Source organism: Geotrypetes seraphini, chromosome 1, assembly GCF_902459505.1.
Source record: "Geotrypetes seraphini chromosome 1, aGeoSer1.1, whole genome shotgun sequence".
Lineage (NCBI taxonomy): Eukaryota > Metazoa > Chordata > Amphibia > Gymnophiona > Dermophiidae > Geotrypetes > Geotrypetes seraphini.
This window is the reverse complement of record NC_047084.1, coordinates 51,622,593-51,642,782: the sequence shown is the minus strand read 5'-3', so window position 1 is coordinate 51,642,782 and position 20,190 is coordinate 51,622,593. Positions and strand designations below refer to the sequence as shown.

At 42.6% G+C, this 20,190-nt stretch overlaps 2 protein-coding genes across 2 annotated transcripts in view; one reads left to right on the top strand and one right to left on the bottom strand.

Annotated features, from left to right (window-relative positions):
- Positions 1-13,501, bottom strand: part of DHX29 (DExH-box helicase 29) — a 213,170-nt gene extending 199,669 nt beyond the window's left edge. The window contains exons 1-2 of the mRNA XM_033931250.1: positions 13,186-13,501; positions 2,630-2,700 (exon numbers count right to left, since the gene is read on the bottom strand). Of these exons, the coding sequence (XP_033787141.1) occupies positions 2,630-2,700; positions 13,186-13,378 (264 nt within the window). The 5' untranslated portion in view covers positions 13,379-13,501. The remainder of the gene's footprint in view (positions 1-2,629; positions 2,701-13,185) is intronic.
- A 62-nt stretch (positions 13,502-13,563) lies between these two features.
- MTREX (Mtr4 exosome RNA helicase) overlaps positions 13,564-20,190 on the top strand; it is a 311,801-nt gene continuing 305,174 nt past the window's right edge. The window contains exon 1 of the mRNA XM_033931296.1: positions 13,564-13,831. Coding sequence (XP_033787187.1) covers positions 13,734-13,831 — 98 coding nt within the window. The 5' untranslated portion in view covers positions 13,564-13,733. The remainder of the gene's footprint in view (positions 13,832-20,190) is intronic.

Here is a 20,190-nt window from a genome sequence, read left to right as displayed (position 1 = left end):
GGCCACTATATGGATGGCTGTCTTTCTTTCTGTCTGGCTCCCTATTTATCTTTCTGGCTGTCTCTCTCCCTGGCCCCCATTTTTAGTTTGTCTGTCTCTCTGTCTCTCTGCCTGGCCCCCTACCTGTATTTCTCTGTCTCTTCTGGCCCCCCTTCTCTCTGTCGGCCTCCCGGCACACCCTTCCCTCCAAAGTAGCCCTCTTTCCCTCTCCCCCTCCACTTCCCTGAGCCGTATTTTTTATTTTTTTTTACTTTGTAACAGCGGCTGCACACCCCGGAACCGACACCCTCCACTAACAAGAGAGAAAATACCGGCGCTGCTGCTTGAAATCGCCACCACCACTCTCCTGCTGGTCCACTCTCCTGCTGGTCCAAATGCTCCTGAAGACGACCGCGCTGACACAACTCCACAGTCGCGCGCCTCCAGCCCCTGCAAGTGCCGTGAGGTGTCAATTAGAATACTGCCACAGAAGCACACCTCACGGTGCCAGGACTCATGATTTTTCAAGAGCGCATGTGCGCTCTAGCGTTTTATTATTATTGATAAAATCATAACTGTTCAAGGCTTGTGTGGATGGGAACAAAATTAGTGGGGAAGGGGACAAAACTTTGTCCCTATGTCATTCTCAACAAGCCACCGCTTCAGATAAGTACAGGCTACTTTATTAGCATTTGAAAGATCTATCTGTGTGCGGTGGAATGAGACAGTGAACAGCTGTGATGGACTCATAAAACAACTGGCTCCAAAGCACACTGTATGCTTCTCAATATTCATTCCTATCAAAACACAGATAACCCCATGCAAATACGGGACCAAAAACTAAAAGTACTAATATATACAAACAAACCCTAAGATGCAAGACTCTGCATGCAGTATAACCCCAGAGGAAAAGAAACAAATGCATTTCTTCCTGAACAGACTGCAGATGTAAATCAATCACTAAATTCAAATTAAAATCATTTCCCCTATCTTTGTTGTCTCCCTCCCTCGTGTTTATTCACTAGAGCTGGGTTGTTGGGTCTGAGCTTTTCACACACACTAATATTATTGCCATGTATTTAAATCTTTAAAGGAGAAGTTTTATTAAAACTTATGAAGTGACAATTATTCTTTATATTCTCAACAAGCTACCAAATCTACTCAATAATGCTTAGCAAAAGGTGTGCGGTGATGCTCAGGTTGCTACTCTACAAATGTCAGCTGGGGAGACCAGCTGAGTTTCCATCCTTGAAGCTGTGATACACCTCAAAGAATGTACCTACAAGGCTGAAGGCAGTTGCTTGCTGGCCAAAATATATGCTGAGAAAATGGTCTCCTTCAACCATGGACTTTGATGTCACTAAGTCCTTCCTTTGCATGCTAAAGAGGACAAATGAACAATTTGTCCAACTTTCTAAATTCATTGGTGACCTCCAAATATCCGAGGGACGTAAGGATAGAAACTGTTCCCCATAGGTCTCTCTAAGAAAGGAAGGGAGAACCACTGACTGTCTCTCTTGAAACGCTGATACCACCTTGGCAAAAATGATGAATCAGGCCTCAAGGAAACTCAGACTTTCTTTCATAAAACTTAAAAAAGGCTCTTGGCAAGAAAACATCTGAAGTTCTGAAACATGGAGCACAGAAGCAAATGCCACCAAAAATACAATAAATCCTATGAATGTAATAAAAATTTTGGAAACCTCAGAAGACGAAGTTATTTCCCATTCTACACTTCTTGTGACATTTGTCTTTCAACAAGACAAAGCACTTCTTAGGCTGTTTTTTAGGTTTAAAGAAGTGACCTTTATGGATTCTAAGATCTCTATGTTCCCAGATGTTTCAAAATTAACTCAATCCAGAAGGAAAGGGTTCCAGGAAATGAGACAATCTGTACTATCTTTGGGGGCTAAATTCCAATTCAGATACCCTTGTAAATGTTTGATCTATTTTGATCAACATTCATATATATTTTTTGATCCCTCACAGCTACGATTTTTTCTTGAGGCAAAAGGAGCAATACTCTCCAGTGTTTCCATAGTGAAATAAGGTCCAATTTTAAGTGGAAGATATAACACTACATTAATGATTTTCTTTATTTCCTGTAAATATCAGACCCCATGATTGTGAATTGCTTCTCCTATAATGTGGGCTTCATTTGAGAGATTGTTAATATTATATTTAATGTTATTTGGCCAGACTGGTCATTTGATTTTTCCTTTTTCTTTTATTTAATATGTTAAATCTCTCTTTTCCTTATATACTGCTCTATGTACATTTATAAAAGTATAAATAAAGAATTTAAAAAAAAACTATACTATAGCTGAAAGATTCATCCATGAACATATTCAACACTTCCACCCATTCTTCTTCCCTGTCCCCTCCCCCTCCCTCCACCCCTAACAACCCATAGAAACTCTCAACCACATCACAGTGTTTTGCAGAAGTAAAAACAACAGCAGTCAATCAAGTTAAAATATTACATATTTACATATTTTGGCTAAGCTAGATTGATATGGGAGCCAAAATTGTGCATTTTTGTATAAAAAGCTCTGATCTAAACATGAAAATTGGTTAGTTTTTTAATTACCACCTAAATTAGAGATTATAAAACTTTTCAATTTGAATAAACCCTGAAATGCATACTCACTTTCAAGATGGATTTATCCAGATTTACAGAATTTAAATCCACTGAGGAACCAAAACTGTAGGTTTTCGGACCTGAACATCCAAAATCATATTAAAAGAATATTAGAAAATACATTAACAAGCATATATGCATATTTGACGTAAACTTAAGAACAAAACCACCAACATTTCCTTTCTATTTCACCTCACTGCAATACTACAGTGTCTTGGTTTGTTAAAAGAAAAGTAGCATATTACCATATATACTCAAATATAAACCTATCCGAATATAAACTGTGGTACCATTCTTGCCCCGCTTTTTAGGGGAAAAATTGTAACTCAAATATAAGGGTTTATATTCTACCATTCCTCCCCTGTGATGCTCTACCACCCTCCCTCCAAGTAGTCTTACCCCTCTACCGCCACTGCAAGCCTTCCCCCAAACCGGCACACTTTTGCTGCTGTGACTAGGGCATACCTGCACCCTGCCCATGCCACAACCCCATCGGAACATCTCTTCCTCCCTCCCAAGTGAAACACCCCCGCCTGCAACCCTATCTGAGGCTCACTGGAATATCAGCTAGTGCTCCTTCCCTGCCTCCCAAGCAAGAGTAACATTCGCATTAAGCAGGTTATTCTGGCCTAAACGAGCCCTAAAGTGACAGTCCCATCTGGGGTGCAAATGGAGCAGGGAACTTACCAAACCCTGCCCTTAGTTGCCCGGGAATAATGACAATTGCACAAATATTTTCCAATTGGTTATTTTTTATTAGCTTTGACATCTTTCATTAGGCATTTGTACAATGGAGACACTTCAGGTGTGAAATTTGCACCTCTCCTGAAGCAAGGCATGGTCTCAAAGAATTGTATACTGGTGCGTTCCTTTATACCTTCACACTGACCAGTATGACATCACTCCTGTCAACTAAACAGTCAACAGAGGCTGTCTTTAGGTTTGAACAAAGAAAAACCTCAACATAGGAAAAGTTTACAGATCAAATTTTTGTTTACATCAATTTCTGAATGCGCAACACATTATAACATACCCAATAGATACTTTGTAATTCTCAAAAAGTTTAAATCAAACCAGCCTTCTGACCAAAACTCAGTAATGCTGATAGCTTCAAATTTCATTGAACCACATTCCTAAGTGGGCCATAAGCGCCCTTCCTTTACAGCTACAGACTGAAGAGAGTTTCTGTGGTAAGCTAGCTGAAAGGTCAGATAGATTAAACTACAGATGTGGTACTTTTCAGAATATCTCCTTAAAGTTTCTTGAATCTTATATATGTAAAACATTTGAAATTAAATACAAATCATTCTATCACACATCATTCTCACACATAGGGATCCCTTCATGCATACACAAGCAACACTCATATTTCATTCCTGATCAAAACTGCATTCAAAACCTATTCAAGAAAGATTTTCTTCTATACCCAGCTTTGGAATGCCAGAACCATCTGTTAATACTTAAGCCATGAGGTCTCTCATATTCCCCCTAGGCATATCCATCCACACAAAGAACACTAGAATCACAGGCCTTTTTTAAGCGGGATACCTTCAGTATGTTTGTCCCCAAGAAGAAGAGACACAAAGAACAACAGAAAACAAAATGGAGTCAGATTAATACAAAATGGAGTCATTAATACTTCTACACCTCTACTCGGTTTCCTCTATGATCCGGCTTAATCCAGCAAAATACATAAAGAGAATATTATTATGCTTTTCCTTAATATTAATCTGTAGTGATTTTCTGGCCTTGACTACAATCCATATTCAGATTTTTATTCACCAACTTTTCATACACTTCTATTGGGCATGGCCTTAACTTTCACATATGCTTCTAACTAGTTTTACCAGAACCACACGAAAAGCAGGCGTTTTTACTCCACAAACATGTCTTGCACACTATCTAATCCACTACTGCATTATAGCGCCCCCTACCAGCCAGCCAACGTCACTACTCAGCATCACCGCCCATGCTCCATCCCCCACCGGAACATCACCTAATGCTTCCTCCTTCATTCCCAAGCAAGAGTAATGCCTGCATCCCACCAAAACATCAGCTACTCTTCCCTTCCAAGCCAGAGGAACTCTCACACTCACACCCATCTGCACACCACTGGAACATCATCTAACGCTCCTTCCCTCCCTAGCAAGCGAGAATGACATCCCTCCCCTCCAGGCCTACCACGATCTCCTAGTGGTCTAGCAGTGCGTTGGGACTGGAGCGATTCCTACTTGCTTCTGCCAACTTTTCCTCTGCAATAAAAATGGCTGCCAGGCCTTCCAATAGCAGTCTTGCAAGGCTCCCTGGATTGCTGCTGGAAGTCCTGGTAGCCATTTTTATTTTGGAGGAAGAATGGGCAGGAGCAAGTGGGAATCGCTCCTGCCCCAAAGTGCCGCTAGATCACCAGGAGATCGCTGTAGGTCTGGGGGGATGTCAGTCTTGTTTGCTAGGGAAGGAAGGAGTGCTAGCTGACATTCTGGTGGTGCGCAGACGGGGATGCGGGTGTTTCTCAGGCTTGGGAGGGAGCAGTAGCTGATGTTCTAGTGGGAGTTGAGGTGCGGGTGTTACTCTTGCTTGGGAGGGAAGGAGGGAGAACTAGCTGATATTCCAGCGTGGGTGTGGGCATGCGCTGATTGCGGCAACAAATGTCTGCCTGTTCAGAGGGATTGCTGCAGTGGTGGATGGGGAAGACTGTAATATAAACCGAGAACCCTCCCCCCCCCCTATTTTTGGTCCAAAAATCTCGGTTTACATTTGAGTATATATGGTAAATTTGAAATACAAGAAAATATAAACATGATTGTGAAATCAAAACTGAAGATCTTGACTCATATAGAAAAATTTAAGGTCCAGCATAGGTGGGAAAGTTGAAGAAGAACAGTAATGAACCCTGCCTCAGATCACACTAAGGCAAAAGTCAGAATTACTGTTTAGTACATTTATGCTGGCTCAATGTCTTTTAACTACAAGCTGATAAAGTAAATAAAATTGATGAAAATCAATTAGCAATCAAAGCAAGAAGTCCACACACGCAAAAGATGTGAGCAGAATCCAAAATAAACATTGGGATAGCAAATGGCATTGACTGCCAAGTACCTCAGAGCCAAGCTCTAAGATCGATGGCACATCTTGAACAACAAATGTGAAGAGCCCATGGTTTGTCTTGATCACCTATCTTGCAACCGAAGTACAGCTCATATGCTTTCTTATGGTGCAGCTTTCAGGCTTAAGCATATACTCACACAAATGTAACAGAATGTATCACAGCTGTTGCGACATCAGTGAGATATCTTTGCTGTCACAAATCATCCTATATCAATCAATAATTAATTGGCTTACTAATTAAGTTACTTACATAGACAATATTATGCCTTGAAGCATCAAAATACACCCAAACTGACAGACACATAATGAAGATCATCCCTGTATGTGAACTGCTTTAATATAGCCTTTTCAGGCAACATCCATTAAGCCCATGTACTGCGAGGATGCTGGGAAACAGTGATCACATCATGATCCGCTTCGACCTGGACGCAGGGGCGAAACATTGGTCCAGAACGATGGCCACGGCACTGAACTTCCGAAATGGGAATTATGAAGGGATGAGACTCATGGTGGGGAAGAATATTAAGAAGAGAATAAGCACTGTAAAAACGCTAGAGCAAACTTGGTCCCTTTTTAAGGACACAGTCACCAAGGCGCAAAATCTACATATACCGCGTATCAACAAGGGATCCAAGAGGAAAAAGAACAAGGAACCAGCATGGCTCACTGTAGAGCTGAAGGAAGCAATCAGAGACAAGAAAACTTTGTTTAAGGAATGGAAAAGGTCAAGAACGGACGAAAATTGGAATAAGCACAAACATCAATGCAGGTACCTAAAGGCGGTAAAAGGGGCCAAAAAAAGACTACGAGGAAAAAATAGCCAAGGAGGCAAAAAACTTCAAACCGTTCTTTCGATATATTAAGGAGAAATTACCCACGAAGGAAGTGGTGGGACCGTTGGATGACAATGGAATAAAGAGAGTGATAAAGGAGGACAAAGCCATTGCTGACAAACTGAACACATTTTTTGCGTCTGTATTTACCGAAGAGGATATACGCAACATACCATAAGAACATAAGCAATGCCTCCACTGGGTCAGACTTGAGGTCCATCGTGCCCAGCAGTCCGCTCACGCGGCAGCCCAACAGGTCCAGGACCTATGCAATAATCCTCTATCTATACCCCTCTATCCCCTTTTCCAGCATACCGGAAACTGACAGGCTATACGCAGGAAACGAAGATGGGAAACTGAAAGGGTTGAAGGTCAGTCTAGAAGAGGTATGCAGGCAGATTAATAGGCTTAAAAATGATAAATCCCTGGGACCGGATGGCATCCATCCAAGGGTAATCAAGGAACTGAAAGGGACCATAGCTGAACTGCTTCAACTAATAGCCAATCTGTCGATGAAATCAGGAAGGATTCCGGAAGACTAGAAAGTGGCGAATATTACATCGATCATCAAGAAAAGTTCAAGGGGAGATCTGGGAAACTACAGACCGGTGAGTCTGACCTCAGTACTGGGAAAGATGGTAGAGGCGCTGATAAAGGACCGCATCATTGATCATTTTGACGGACACGGTCTGATGAGGACCAGCCAGCATGGTTTCAGCAAAGGCAGATCTTGTTTGACGAACTTGCTGCACTTCTTCGAGGGAGTAAAAATACAGATAGACAAGGGCGACCTGGTCGACAATGTATATCTGGATATTCAGAAGGCGTTCAACAAGGTTCCACATGAACGACTACTTCGGAAAATTGCGAGCCATGGAATCGAGGGTGAAATACTCACGTGGATTAAAAACTACCTGGAGTATAGGAAACAGAGAGTGGGGGTAAATGGACAATACTCGGACTGGAAGAGCATCACCAGTGGGATGCCGCAGGGCTCGGTGCTTGGACCCGTGCTCTTCAACATCTTTATAAATGATCTGGACATTGGTATAACAAGTGAAGTGATTAAATTTGCAGACGATACGAAGTTATTCAGAGTATTGAAGACACAGGGGGATTGCGAAGATCTGCAACGTGACATAATCAAGCTCGAGAAATGGGCATCGACATGGCAAAAGAGGGTCAACGTGGATAAGTGTAAAGTGATGCATGTCGGTAACAAAAATCTCATGCACGGATACAGGATATCCGGGGCGGTACTTGGAGAGACCTCCCAGGAAAAAGACTTGGGAGTTCTGATCGACAAGTTGATGAAGCCATCTGTGCAATGTGCGACGGCGGCGAAAAGGGCAAATAGAATGCTAGGAATAATACAGAAGGGGATCACAAACAGATCGGAAAAGGTTATCATGCCGCTGTACTGGGCCATGGTATGCCCTCACCTGGAGTACTGCGTTCAGCATTGGTCGCCATACATGAAGAAGGACTCGGTACTACTTGAAAGGGTCCAGAGAAGAGCGACTAAAATGGTTAAGGGGTTGGAGGAGTTGCCGTACAATGAGAGATTGGAGAAATTGGGCCTCTTCTCCCTTGAAAAGAGGATACTGAGAGGGGACATGATCGAAACATTCAAATTACTGAAGGGAATAGACTTAGTAGGCATTCTCTAAAGTTGAAAGGAGATAGATTCTGTACAAACATAAGGAAGTTCTTCTTCACCCAGAGAGTGGTAGAAAACTGGAACGCTCTTCCGGAGCCTGTGATAGGGGAAAACACCCTCCAGGGATTCAAAACAAAGATGGACAAGTTTCTGCTAAACTGGAACGTACGCAGGTGAGGCTGGATTCATTTAGAGCACTTGTCTTTGACCTGGGGGCCGCCTCGTGAGCAGACTGCTGGGCACAATGGACCACTGGTCTGACCCAGCAGCGGCAATTCTTATGTTCATGCCCAGACTGCATCATTTCCATGATGTTATGCAACCTGCCCTGAATGCATGCTTGGACATGCCCACACTATAACCAGCAAGGTATAATGTGAGCAATAGGCTTATATTAAGAATTAGCTTAAGAATTAATTGCATTAGCCTGAAAGTATAACAAGAAATTGTAAAAATGTACTTTTTTGTTAAAACATGATTTTCATGATCAGCAGCCAAAAGTGTTGAAGACTATGTTTCCACTTCAGCAGGGAAAAGTAACAAAAGAGTCAGAAAAATGCAAAATTGTAACAAAAACAGACTGACTCAGTAAATAGCACTACCAAAGAGAGGGACCCGCTATACAAAAACTCAGCTCAGAGAAATGTAACTCTGAAGAGGGAGGGGATGAATATATACAGTATTTCAATTAAGACATTCATACACAATTGAATAACCTTTTCCACACCATCGAATTGGATTCGCTTTAAACATCAATCAAGCAATGATTGGAAGATAAACTCTTTCCCAAGAGGGGGTTACCCCTCCCTCTTCAGAGTTACATTTCTCTGAGCTGAGTTTTTGTATAGCGGGTCCCTCTCTTTGGTAGTGCTATTTACTGAATCAGTCTGTTTTTGTTACAAAAGTGTTGAAGAAGCAAAAAAACGTTGTTCAGTGTTAAAGGTTGCATTACAATAGCAATATGGTGGTATTTTATTTTTGAAGCTGGAAAAAGACAAAATAAACTGACCTAGGATGATATAGGCTCTTTATTTGTAAGTTTCTTGTACAGTGGTGCCTCACACAACGAACTTAATCCGTTCCAGGAGCAAGTTTGTTATGTGAAACGTTCGTTGTGTGAAACGCGTTGTCCCATAAGAATACATGTAAAACAAAATAATTCGTTCTGCAGCCCTGTTTTCCCATAAGAATACATGTAAAACAAAATAATTCGTTCTGCAGCCCTACATTTCCCTCCCTCCACCTCACCTTATATGCAGAGTTTGCCAGCTTTCTTTTTCACCCAGCCGCACGCTTTCAAAAAGCTGTGCACGCGCAGCTGCTGAAGTTGATCAATGTTCTCCTCTCCTGCAACTTCCGGTTTCCGGTTGCGTCAGAGGAGAAGATTGAACAACAGAGCATGCGCGCATGTGCTGCTCTTTGAAAGTGTGTGGCTGGCCGAAAAAGAAAGCCGGAAAACTCGGCATCTAAGGTAAGGTGGAGGGTGCTGCTGTTCCCGGCTCACATTAGGAAGCGGCGAGAGTAGTTCCGCCCCCCCCCCGGGCCCCTCGGGCGACTTCGTTGTGTGAAACGAAGTTCGTTATAGGGAGCAAGACAAAAAGTTCGTTATGCGCAGCGTTCACTGTGCGAGGCGTCCGTTATGCGAGGCACCACTGTATATTTGGGCAACGTCATGCCCAGCCTATTTTGCACTAACCTAATAAATGAAACACACTATTAGCCAGATTAACAAAAGTGCATATCAACATGTGTTATTAGTAAATAAGTCTCACAAAATGGGACCTATGGCAAACAACGTATGTTAATGCTTGCTAGCACGCGATTGTACCATTTAGCCTTATTTTACAAAACTATGAAAATATATAGTCATGAGCAGGGCTGGAAAATATTTTCAGTTATTAAGTCACCTAGAATTTGGGAACTAGTGCTGTAAGAACCCCATCCCATTAGCCTGCATATGAAAATGTATGAAAAACATTAAAACTGCATGATAGTGACTTTATTAACTCAGTTAGCATGAAGGAACTTGAATGATATGCTGTACACTTGTAAGATTCTACTTCATTTAAGTCAACTCCTGTAGTTAACAAGAAATCTGTGTATCGAAAGTTTGGTACAGTAGTATAAATCACCTCAACCTACTTTACCCCCCCCCCCCCCCTTTCAGAAAACCATGCAAAAGGTTTTTAGCACTGGCAGGAACGCTGAATGCACTGAGCTGCTCCGATGCTCATAGGAAATCTATGAGACCGTCGAAGCAGTGCAGATCATTCAGCGTGCCGGCTTGTACTAAAAACCTCTTGCACAGTTTTGTAAAAGGAAGAGTTAATGCCCAGAGTCACAGGAACTACAAAACAGCAAGGTCTTGATTCTATAAGTGGCGCTGCTATACACGGCTGGTATATTCCCTGTGCCTTTCTCAGATGCCTAGTGATGCACGTGTACTTTTCACATAGGCGGCATCAGGCAATGCGCAGATATCCACACGCAACCTAAATTGGTCATTAAAATAATGTTTTTTAAAATCAATTTTTAATGGCATAGTCAATTCCCACTCCATTTAAAACAATTAAAAAAATTATGCTGCACAAGGAACTAAGTTAGGTATCGCTAGGCATCTGTGATAAGGGTGCCTAACCTAGGTGTCATTTATAGAATCAGGCCTCAAGTTGCTTAACCCTCCATTGCCCCGGGTACAAAATAAGTACACAAATATAATATGTTAACTGCTTTGATTGTAACTACAAAAAGGCGGTATCAAATAATATTCCCTTTCTTTCCCTTTAAACAGCTTTAAACACACAAACTTTAGATATGAAAATGTGTTTTGTGTTTTGAAATTTTTCTTGACTTATCAAAGACAGGTGGCACTTGATAGACTTTATTGAGGGATGAGCTTTCAAGGACCAGAGTCCACATCATTTAAAAAAAATCATGCCTTAATAGATGTTTATAAAGTACTACTTGCCTCTGTCACTTTCATAACATTAAACTAAACTAGATACCCTTCCAAAACGTTTTTTTCATCACTTATTTTTTATGTTATATTATTTCTCAAAAGTATGCGTTACTACTGATTATGTTTCATTTTCAACATGGAGATATCTTGCTTTTGGCAGATTTCATGAGAACAGCCATTCATCCCATCTAACCCGGTAACCGCATAGAACTTCATGGTCCAACGGTATATAAACTGTTATTATTATTATTATTCTGTTTCCAAGTCTATTGGACTACTGCAACATACTCTATCTGCCTTGCCCTGCAACAATGATAAAACAACTACAGACAATCCAAAGCACTGCACTCAGATTAATCTACTCACTGAGAAAATTTGACCACGTCACCACTGCCTACCTGGACTCACACTGGTTGCCAATGCAAGCACAAATTCAATTCAAACTATACTGTCTATTATTCAAAGCAATAAATGGCACAGTCTCCAATTACCTAAACAACCACCTATACCAAAACGCCACCACTAGGCAAAGAAGAACTAAGACCCCTTTTACCTACCCCCCCCCCCACTCAAAGGCACCCAGCGCAAGAAGATATTTGACAGTCTGCTGGCGACGCATGCAGCGAAACTGGACCACACTATATCCAACCTGCTGATAACAACAAACGACTACAAATATTTTCGCAAAGAAATCAAAACCCACCTATTCAAAAAATTTATACAGATGGCTTAACCCCAACCGGACCCCCCTCAACGCAATTCCCTCCTCCTCCCCCCTTCACCAGTTCCCTTCTCTTTAGCCTCAAGCATGTCAACTGCTTCCCTAACGGTATATATACTGGATCTGCACTATTTCCTATTTGTACAGCATCTTGTAGCTCTTGAAATATACAGCTCCATTATTCTTGTAACTTCTCCTGGAAATGACCAGAATTCTCTCTGTAATTATCCTGGAAATGTCCAGTTGTCTCTTTTGTAATCTGCCCAGAACTGCAAGGTTGAGGCGGAATAGAAATCAGTAATGTAATGTAATGCAAGTATCAGGCAGAAACCCAAACAATAGCAACATTCCATGCTACCAATCCCAGTGTAAGCAATGGCTTCCCCCACATCTGTGTCAATAGCAGACTATGGACTTTTCCTTCATGAACTTGGTCAAACCTTTTAAACCCAGCTACAGCACTGTTACCAATACCAAACAGTAGCAACATACCATGCTACTGATGATCGCAGGACAAGCAGTGGATTGCCCCATGGCTCTCAATAGGTCAATAACAAAGGCCAAGCTTCCTACCATTTTCCTTCCAGGTGGTCTCAGAAAAAAAGCACGGTACATGTGATCACAGGAGTTTGTTCTGAAGCAGCAGCTCGCCGTCCACATGTTTATGTTTATTATTATTACTACTGTGGCTGAGTAGCCTAATGGTTAGTGCAGTGGGCAGAGAACCTGGGGAACTAGGTTCAATTCCCAATGCAGTTCCCTCTAGCCCTGGACAAGTCACCTAACCCTCCAGTGCCCTAGCTACAAAAAGGGAGAATGCAAGTTCACTAGGAATAGAGAACCTATGCACACCACTTTCGTTGTACCCAACAAAAAGGTGATATATCAAATCAATGGCTCTTCATTTTTAATATTAATGCTTGACAGATTGGTTTAACTGTGCTTGTAATGGTATGTGTATGTATATGGCCTTTTGGTTGAGGATGGGCTAGGGAGGGCTTCAATGGCTGGGAGGGTGTAGGTGGGCTGAAGTGCGCTTTGACAGAGACTTCAGCAGTTGGAACCCAAGCACAGTACCGGGAAGAGCTTTGGATTCTTGCCCAGAAATAGCTAAGAAAAAAAAAAAATACAATTTAATTGAATCAGGTAGGGCAGACTGGATGGACCATTCGGGTCTTTATCTGCCGTCATCTACTATGCTATAAGTAGATCTACCACTTTCCCCTCCCCTTAATCGCCACTGCTTCTGCTTTCTGAACCAGTTACTAGCTGCTTTCTAGTCTATACCTTGTTTGCTCCTGGATTCTCGGGGCACAACTGCCACTTTAGCCGATGCCGGCCTAGCACTGGTTTTCTTGCTCGAATCCTCCCCTAGGGCTCCGGGCTCTCCGCTGCTCCTGGGGCGGCAAGCAGCAGCTGAGCCCACAGTATGAAGCGCCGCCGCATGGCCTGTTCGATGCTTCTTATTCTTGCCCCCCATCAGCTCTGTTTGAAGCCAGAGCACCGGGGATGGAAGGTTAAAACTACAAGCTCCACAACTACGGAAAATACACACATACAGCAGGCATGCCAAACACCAACCAATCAGAAATCCAACCGAGACTGCTTCCGGGGCTTGGTGAGTTTTTCCGGTTCATCTTAGCAACGGTGTGTAACTGAATTGCAGTCGTTCCTCCTGGGAAACGAGGCTCTCGGCGCGAGCTAGTGTTATTATTGCTGCTAAGTTGTTATTGCAGTACGAATTTGGAATAGGTTTGGGCTTTGTCGGCGCCTGTCGGAGGCGGCTGCGTAGTGCTCGTGCAGTTTCTAGCTATACTGCTGGTTGCGTACTTGTCATGGCGGAGGCGTTTGGAGATGAATTGTTTAGCGTGTTCGAGGAAGATGCGGCCTCCGGAGCAACCAAGAAGCAAAAACCGGTCGATCCTAAAGCTGGGTAAGTCGGAAAGAAAGGGCCATGTGGGTAAGTCATAGAGGAGATCTGAATGAGATCGCTCTTTGCATCTGGTTTGCTTTAATCTTTCTGGCCAGTTTTAATTAGTCGCATTTATTATTGAATTAGGTTTGTTGAAGTTCATTTGAAAGGTCACTTGGACACACAATGTCAGAGGCGTGAAGAAAGTACAAGTTTTATTCACAGCATGCCGGGACTCTAGTGCAGTTAATAGCCTGCCTACTAGAGTGTCAGAAACAGGAAATACACGGACTTTTATGCCCTTTTCGCAAACTAATATATGCAAAAACTACAATTTTCATTTGTTACTTCTATAACTTTCTACAATTATTATTGGTCCTAAGCCAGCACTTATGATAGGCTCAGGGATACAACTTATAGTCCTATAGGAAACTAGCTCATTTCTCTGCTTATCTAAATCTTACAGGTCTAAAGGCTACATGTACAGAAGGGCAGGGTACATCATGGCTCAAACTCTTATCTATTCAGCTTACAATGTGGTAAGGTAGGGACATACATTTTAGGCAGATGCAGTCAATAGATTATACACTGTTTTCAGCTATGTAGACCAGAGCAATATTTTAAACAACAGTTAACCATTTCATGACCCTACATTCCCCCCTTTCAGGCTGGCGTACCTAAGGAGCCAAGCCTGACAAAATAAAGTTAGGGGTCAGGAAAGTCAGGGTTCCCAGTGGGTAAGGGACGATACTGGGAGAGGGCCAATGCAGCAGTGGAACGTTTGACAACAGAGTCCATAGTTCAGTGGAGCAGCTTTATGGCTATGGGGACCATACAGGGCAGGCAGCAAAGGAGCAGAGAAGACAGGGCAGCAACCAGCAAGATGATCTTCAATGCTGAACCAGAGGGCAACCAGGAGCTGAAGGTACCAGAGTTCCAGTCTGCAGTAAGGTCACGTCAGGGAACATGAGCCAGTTTGGTGATACGATCCACATCGTTCTCAATCACTTTACTCAAGTTCAAGGCAGCAGTTGGAGAGGTTGAATTTATCACAGGCACAGCAGCTAGTAAATAGTCCAAAGCTAGACGATTCTGATAAATAGCAGTGCGCATTTTAGCATTCGCTCTGCCAATGGTACTCAAAGCTCGGGAGGTCTCATTGGTTATCAGTTCAAGTACAGCTTATAGACAAATAATGCAGTTCAGCATATAGATTGGGGTCCGATAGCCCCAGGTGTCATCCTCGGTCCATGTGGCAGGTTCATAAGCAGCAATGATCCGTTCTGCAGGCCAGTCATCACCCCATTCACCTATTTTAAGGGTATTGGTGGAAGTAGACCGCTTTTGGCGACCTCTGGTGTTGAATACAGGGGCTCCCAGGTGTTCACCATCGGCCAGCGGTAACAGGAAGAAGCTGGGACGGATCATGCAAAGCACACATGTACCAGTCTAGTTAGCAGGCAATCAAGAGTAGGCAAACAGATCACAGAGCCAGTATCATCATTCATAGGAAGTTCCATTAAGCAGTGTCTGAAGGGCTGAAGACAGTGGGAAGCAACAATGGAGGTTCACAAGGCCCATCGTGAAGGTCGTGGACCTAACGTAAAAGTGAGGGTCTGTGAAGTCAGGTTTAACATGTCCAGCTGCTTTGCCTCCCATAGCCACTGTTCTCCCATACCAGTCCCTCCTCATACAAAATAATTGCTAACATTAAGAGTCTGACCTATAGTTTCAGCAAACTATATAAACAGATTTCTAGTGATTACAGGATATTAGTATCTACTTTCATAATTTCATAAAACTGGGGAAACACCAAAGAGTGATGGACAGGAGCACATGAGCGGGATACAATTCGGACATATACATCAGTACCTGAGTCTCACCTTTTACCATCAATATACAATGCCATGCAGTCTCTGGCCTTCTGGACTTGGACATTGGCATTCCAGTTATATGGGTCAGTGATAGTGAAAACCATGGGATTACAGTAGCCTGTAGTACACAAGGGGCCGGAGCTAGGACCTATAGTAAGGGAGGCAGACGGGGTATTCTTTCTCATAAAGGACAGGCTCCACCATTAGTGAAGGTTTCCTCATAGGGGCAGTTCTTAAAGGCATTAGGTTATACAGACCTATATACTTAGCACATTTGTTATAATAACGCTGTCAATCTAGGGAGCCACACAAAACTGAATTAGGGGTAGTACCATGACCTTGAGAAACATCAAATAGCACACATGTATCACAATACAAAGACACCGGGCGAGTGGGGTCTACAATAAGAGTCTAGTTGATAAGTGGACCCTCAACATTATAAATGCAGATTTCCGCCCACTTTTAAACTTCATCACCAGTAGGTTGGAAACAGAAAATACCCTCAAATGTTTGACACTTTCTGTACTTAACTCCTTCATGCAAACAAACATCAGGCAAAGGGGCTGCACTTGTTAAGTACAAAATACAGAAGAAAGAAACATAAGTGAGGGCAACACAAATATCATATATATATATATATACTAACATAGGAAACTCATTTTTCTTTCAGGCACAACTTAGAAAACTTCAAACAGTTATACTCAAGACACTTGCTAAAGGCAGTGTGAACCACAGGCAGTCAATTAAACTCAAACACTTATAAAGAATTATATTCAGAACACCTGCTAAGTACAGTGGTAAATATTCAGAACTTTTGAGGTCTTAGAAAGCTTCAGCTGAAGATCCGTGTTGTAGTGGAACCAAGTTTCATGTCCGGACACCTTGACAACTGTAAGAGAAGAAATTAGGACAGTAAAAGGACCTATCCACCTAGGTTTCAGGGGGTCTGACTTCCAAGTTTTAGCCATACTGTATTTACAGGGACATACCCATGGACTTGTGTAGCTATCGATAGTGGGGCCCTTTCCAGGACCCATTTGTGGAGCTCTTAAAGGGCTTTAGCTAAAGACTGGACCTGACTCTGGAGGATATCTGATCCCAGAGTAGCAAAGGAACCAGGATCTGGGTTCACAATGGGTGGTGGCCGGCCAGACATGAGCTCAAATGGGGCTTAGATGGGATGCATCTAATCTGAAAAAGAACAGAAGGCAGCAGGACAGGTCAGGACAGATTAGTTTCTTCAATTCATTTTGTGAGAAGGGTCTTAAGAGTTCTGTTCATTCTTTCGACCTGACCAGAGCTCTCAGGATAGTAAGTAGCATATAATTTCTATTCAATTTGGAGGGCCTGAGCAATTTGTTGGACAACATCGGCAATGAAAGCAGGGCCATTGTCACTGCCTATAAAAACAAGGAGATCAAGGCACGGAATTATTCAGGAGGTGTTTGGTTACGTCTCTGGCGCGTTCAGTGCAAGTAAGGAAGGCTTTGACCCATCTAGTCAGGGTGTCTGTGAAGACTAGGAAGTGACTGAGGGAACGGGAAATGGGCATGTGGGTAAAATCTACAGACAGAACCTGCATTGGATATGTTCCAATAGGTTGGTATCCAAGAGGTGGCAGTCATCTGATTGGGAATTTTATTCTAGAACCGACAACACACTGTCGGACCATATTCCGGACTAGCTGATCAAGGTGATTGATAAAGAAATGTCTCTTGAGAGTAAATTTTCATAGCGGGTTCTCCAGAGTGTGCCAAATCATGGCATCTTTTGACAATCGTGAGGGCCAGGTGTTGAGGAATGAATATGAGGGTACCTGCTGTGCTTGCGTTTGAAGTATCAGTGTGTGTGTCTGGATTGGCACTTGAATTGGTGCATTTTGTATCCACCCCCCTTTCAGGACAGACTGGCCCAAAATAATGCATGCCCAAGTCTGTTCCTGAGAAGCGTACTGGGGTGTAAGGGAATCCAGAAAAGGAATGATTGTATACAGAGGAGCCGAAAGAGGGGGCAGAGACTGGCAGCTCGGGCTGTGCGGTCGGCAAGGGCATTGCCACGAGAGACAAGGTCCATCACGCGTCTGTAAGCATGGCAGTGCATAACAGAAACACGTGAGGGTAGTTGTACGGCCTCAAGAAGGTCAAGAATGAGGGGAGCATGATGGATCAGGCGGCCGGAGGCTATAATGAAACCTCGATATTTCCAGATGGCCCTATGGGAATGCAAGTTAAGGAAAGCATATTTGGAGTCAGTATATATATATTGCAAGACTGAGAGGCAGAGTGGCGCAGGGCAAAAGTGAGGGCATAAAGCTCAGCTTCTTGGGCAGAAGGGCCAGAGGGCAGGGGCCTGAGTCAGAAGTTTTTGGAGGCAGCGAAAAGACCGCTCCTGAAGTTGGGTCCAGACAAAAGGGGCTGAGTCAGCGCCTTTGGTGGAATCATACAGAGGACGAGCAATAGTAGAGAAATCAGGGATCCAGATGGGACAGTATCCTGCAATACTGAGAAAGGTGCTCAGAGCCTTGCAGTTATCAGGGACAGGGAGACTACAGACAGCCTGGACCTCGGTGTAGGAAGGGACCTGGTACCCTTGGAGATTTGAAAGCCAAGGTAGGTGACACGAGGAAGGCATACTTGAAATCAATGTAAATATGGCCACAGGAAAATTTAAAAGGCAGACCCACTATCTGAAAGACTCAGATAAATAATAATAATAACAGTTTATATACCGCAATACCGTGAAGAGCTATGTGGTTTACAAAAGATTAGAGAAGGTACAAAATAATTGAACTTAAGATGTGTACTAACACATAAGAATTGTTCTCAATCCCTATTCTATATCAGGTTCCTACCCCAAAGAGCTGACTTATAAAATTAAGCTAAATGCAGTTCTGGATCCACCCACTAAGCAGGGTAGTCTGACACAAGCGCTCTCTAAAGCAGCAGTCCCTTCACTATCAGCTGACTGGCAAAAATATTTACTTCAATACAAAAGCATTCCTAAAAATTACATTGTTATACCTAAACTTACATTTTTTATATATAGAAATACAAAACAAAGATTGGAATATACAGTAAAACTTTGGATTGCAAATAACTTGGTTTGCAAGTGTTCTATAAGACAAGCAATGATTAAATTTTAACTTGCTATACCAGCAACGTCTTGCAATACACGTACATACAGTATAGAAGCATCACATTTTCACAACTGAGCCAATGGTTCCTCTCTATATGACGCTGCAGGAATGCAGTGACTGTTCCAAACGAGCAAGGGCTTGCAATACAAGTATGTATATTTTTGTACACTAGTGCCCTGGAATACAAGCATACTTCTGGAACAAATTATGTCCCAAACCAAAGTTTTACTGTACTCACAAGTTTAAACATTGTTCATTTTTTTTCTTTTTTTGTTTTTACAATCAACATGGGTCTCAGTAGAGACTTACTCCCCCTTCCTACAGAATTTCACAAAGGAGAGAGAGTTGCTTAAAGATCAAAGAGATCAAATTACAGATGTAGTCCTTTTCAGAACTTTTAAATTTAGACAAATAACTACTAAATTTGGACAAAGAACTTCTTTTTAGCATGGAATATAAGTTCCAGAAATCATATTTTTCGTTTATATGCATTTCTGAATATGCATATACATTTTATAACATAACCAAAAACTTTAAATCTAAAACTACTTATCTGTTTCAGGAGAAACCGCATTTGAAGTGCTAAACACTTCATGGCCCTTATCACAAAAGGAGGAGGAGGGGTACTCCCCTCTCCTGCTTTAAACAACTGACAGTTTAAACTTCACTAATACATTTGGACAGACAGAACTCATAAAAAAAACCCGGGATACTGCAGGACTTGGGAATCAGATGAAGGGAAGAATTTGGCAAGGTCTGAAGCAAGGGCAGTGCTGAATAGAGAGGGGCTAATTTTAAAGCCCTGGGGTAGACGGGTCCAGGTTACTTAGGAGGTTTGTCCAGTGGAAGGGTTTTCCCATTGGAATGCAAAAATTGGCTGACTGGAAGAGGAACTGACAGCAAACGAATGCATAAAAACCTGACGAGTTATGTCCTCTTCCAGGGAGCCAGAGGGGGGCCAGCCCACACCAAATATCGGCCATTCTAACTGGCACAGACAAATAAGGGTTGATTTGTTAAGTATAATCAAAGACAAATTCCTTTTTTAAAATTAGCTAACATATCAAGGGATCCCCACAGGTAGACAGACATCCCCCCATTGTGCAATGGAGGACAAAAACACTTCCCTGAATTCCTGGCCCCGCCCGTCTCCGGGCTAGGGAAACGCAGTACTAACAGGTCCACACTCGCTTCGTCCTCAAGGACGTCTCAGACACTCTCAAACACACAAAACACAACAGATTTCAGTTCAGTTACTCAACCAGAAAATAACAGTTCCTAGAATCCCTTTCCCACAACTTTTCAGCGACAGATCACGTGGCTTACTAGGCAGGAGACGAGAGACAGGATAGGGATGATCAATCCCCACT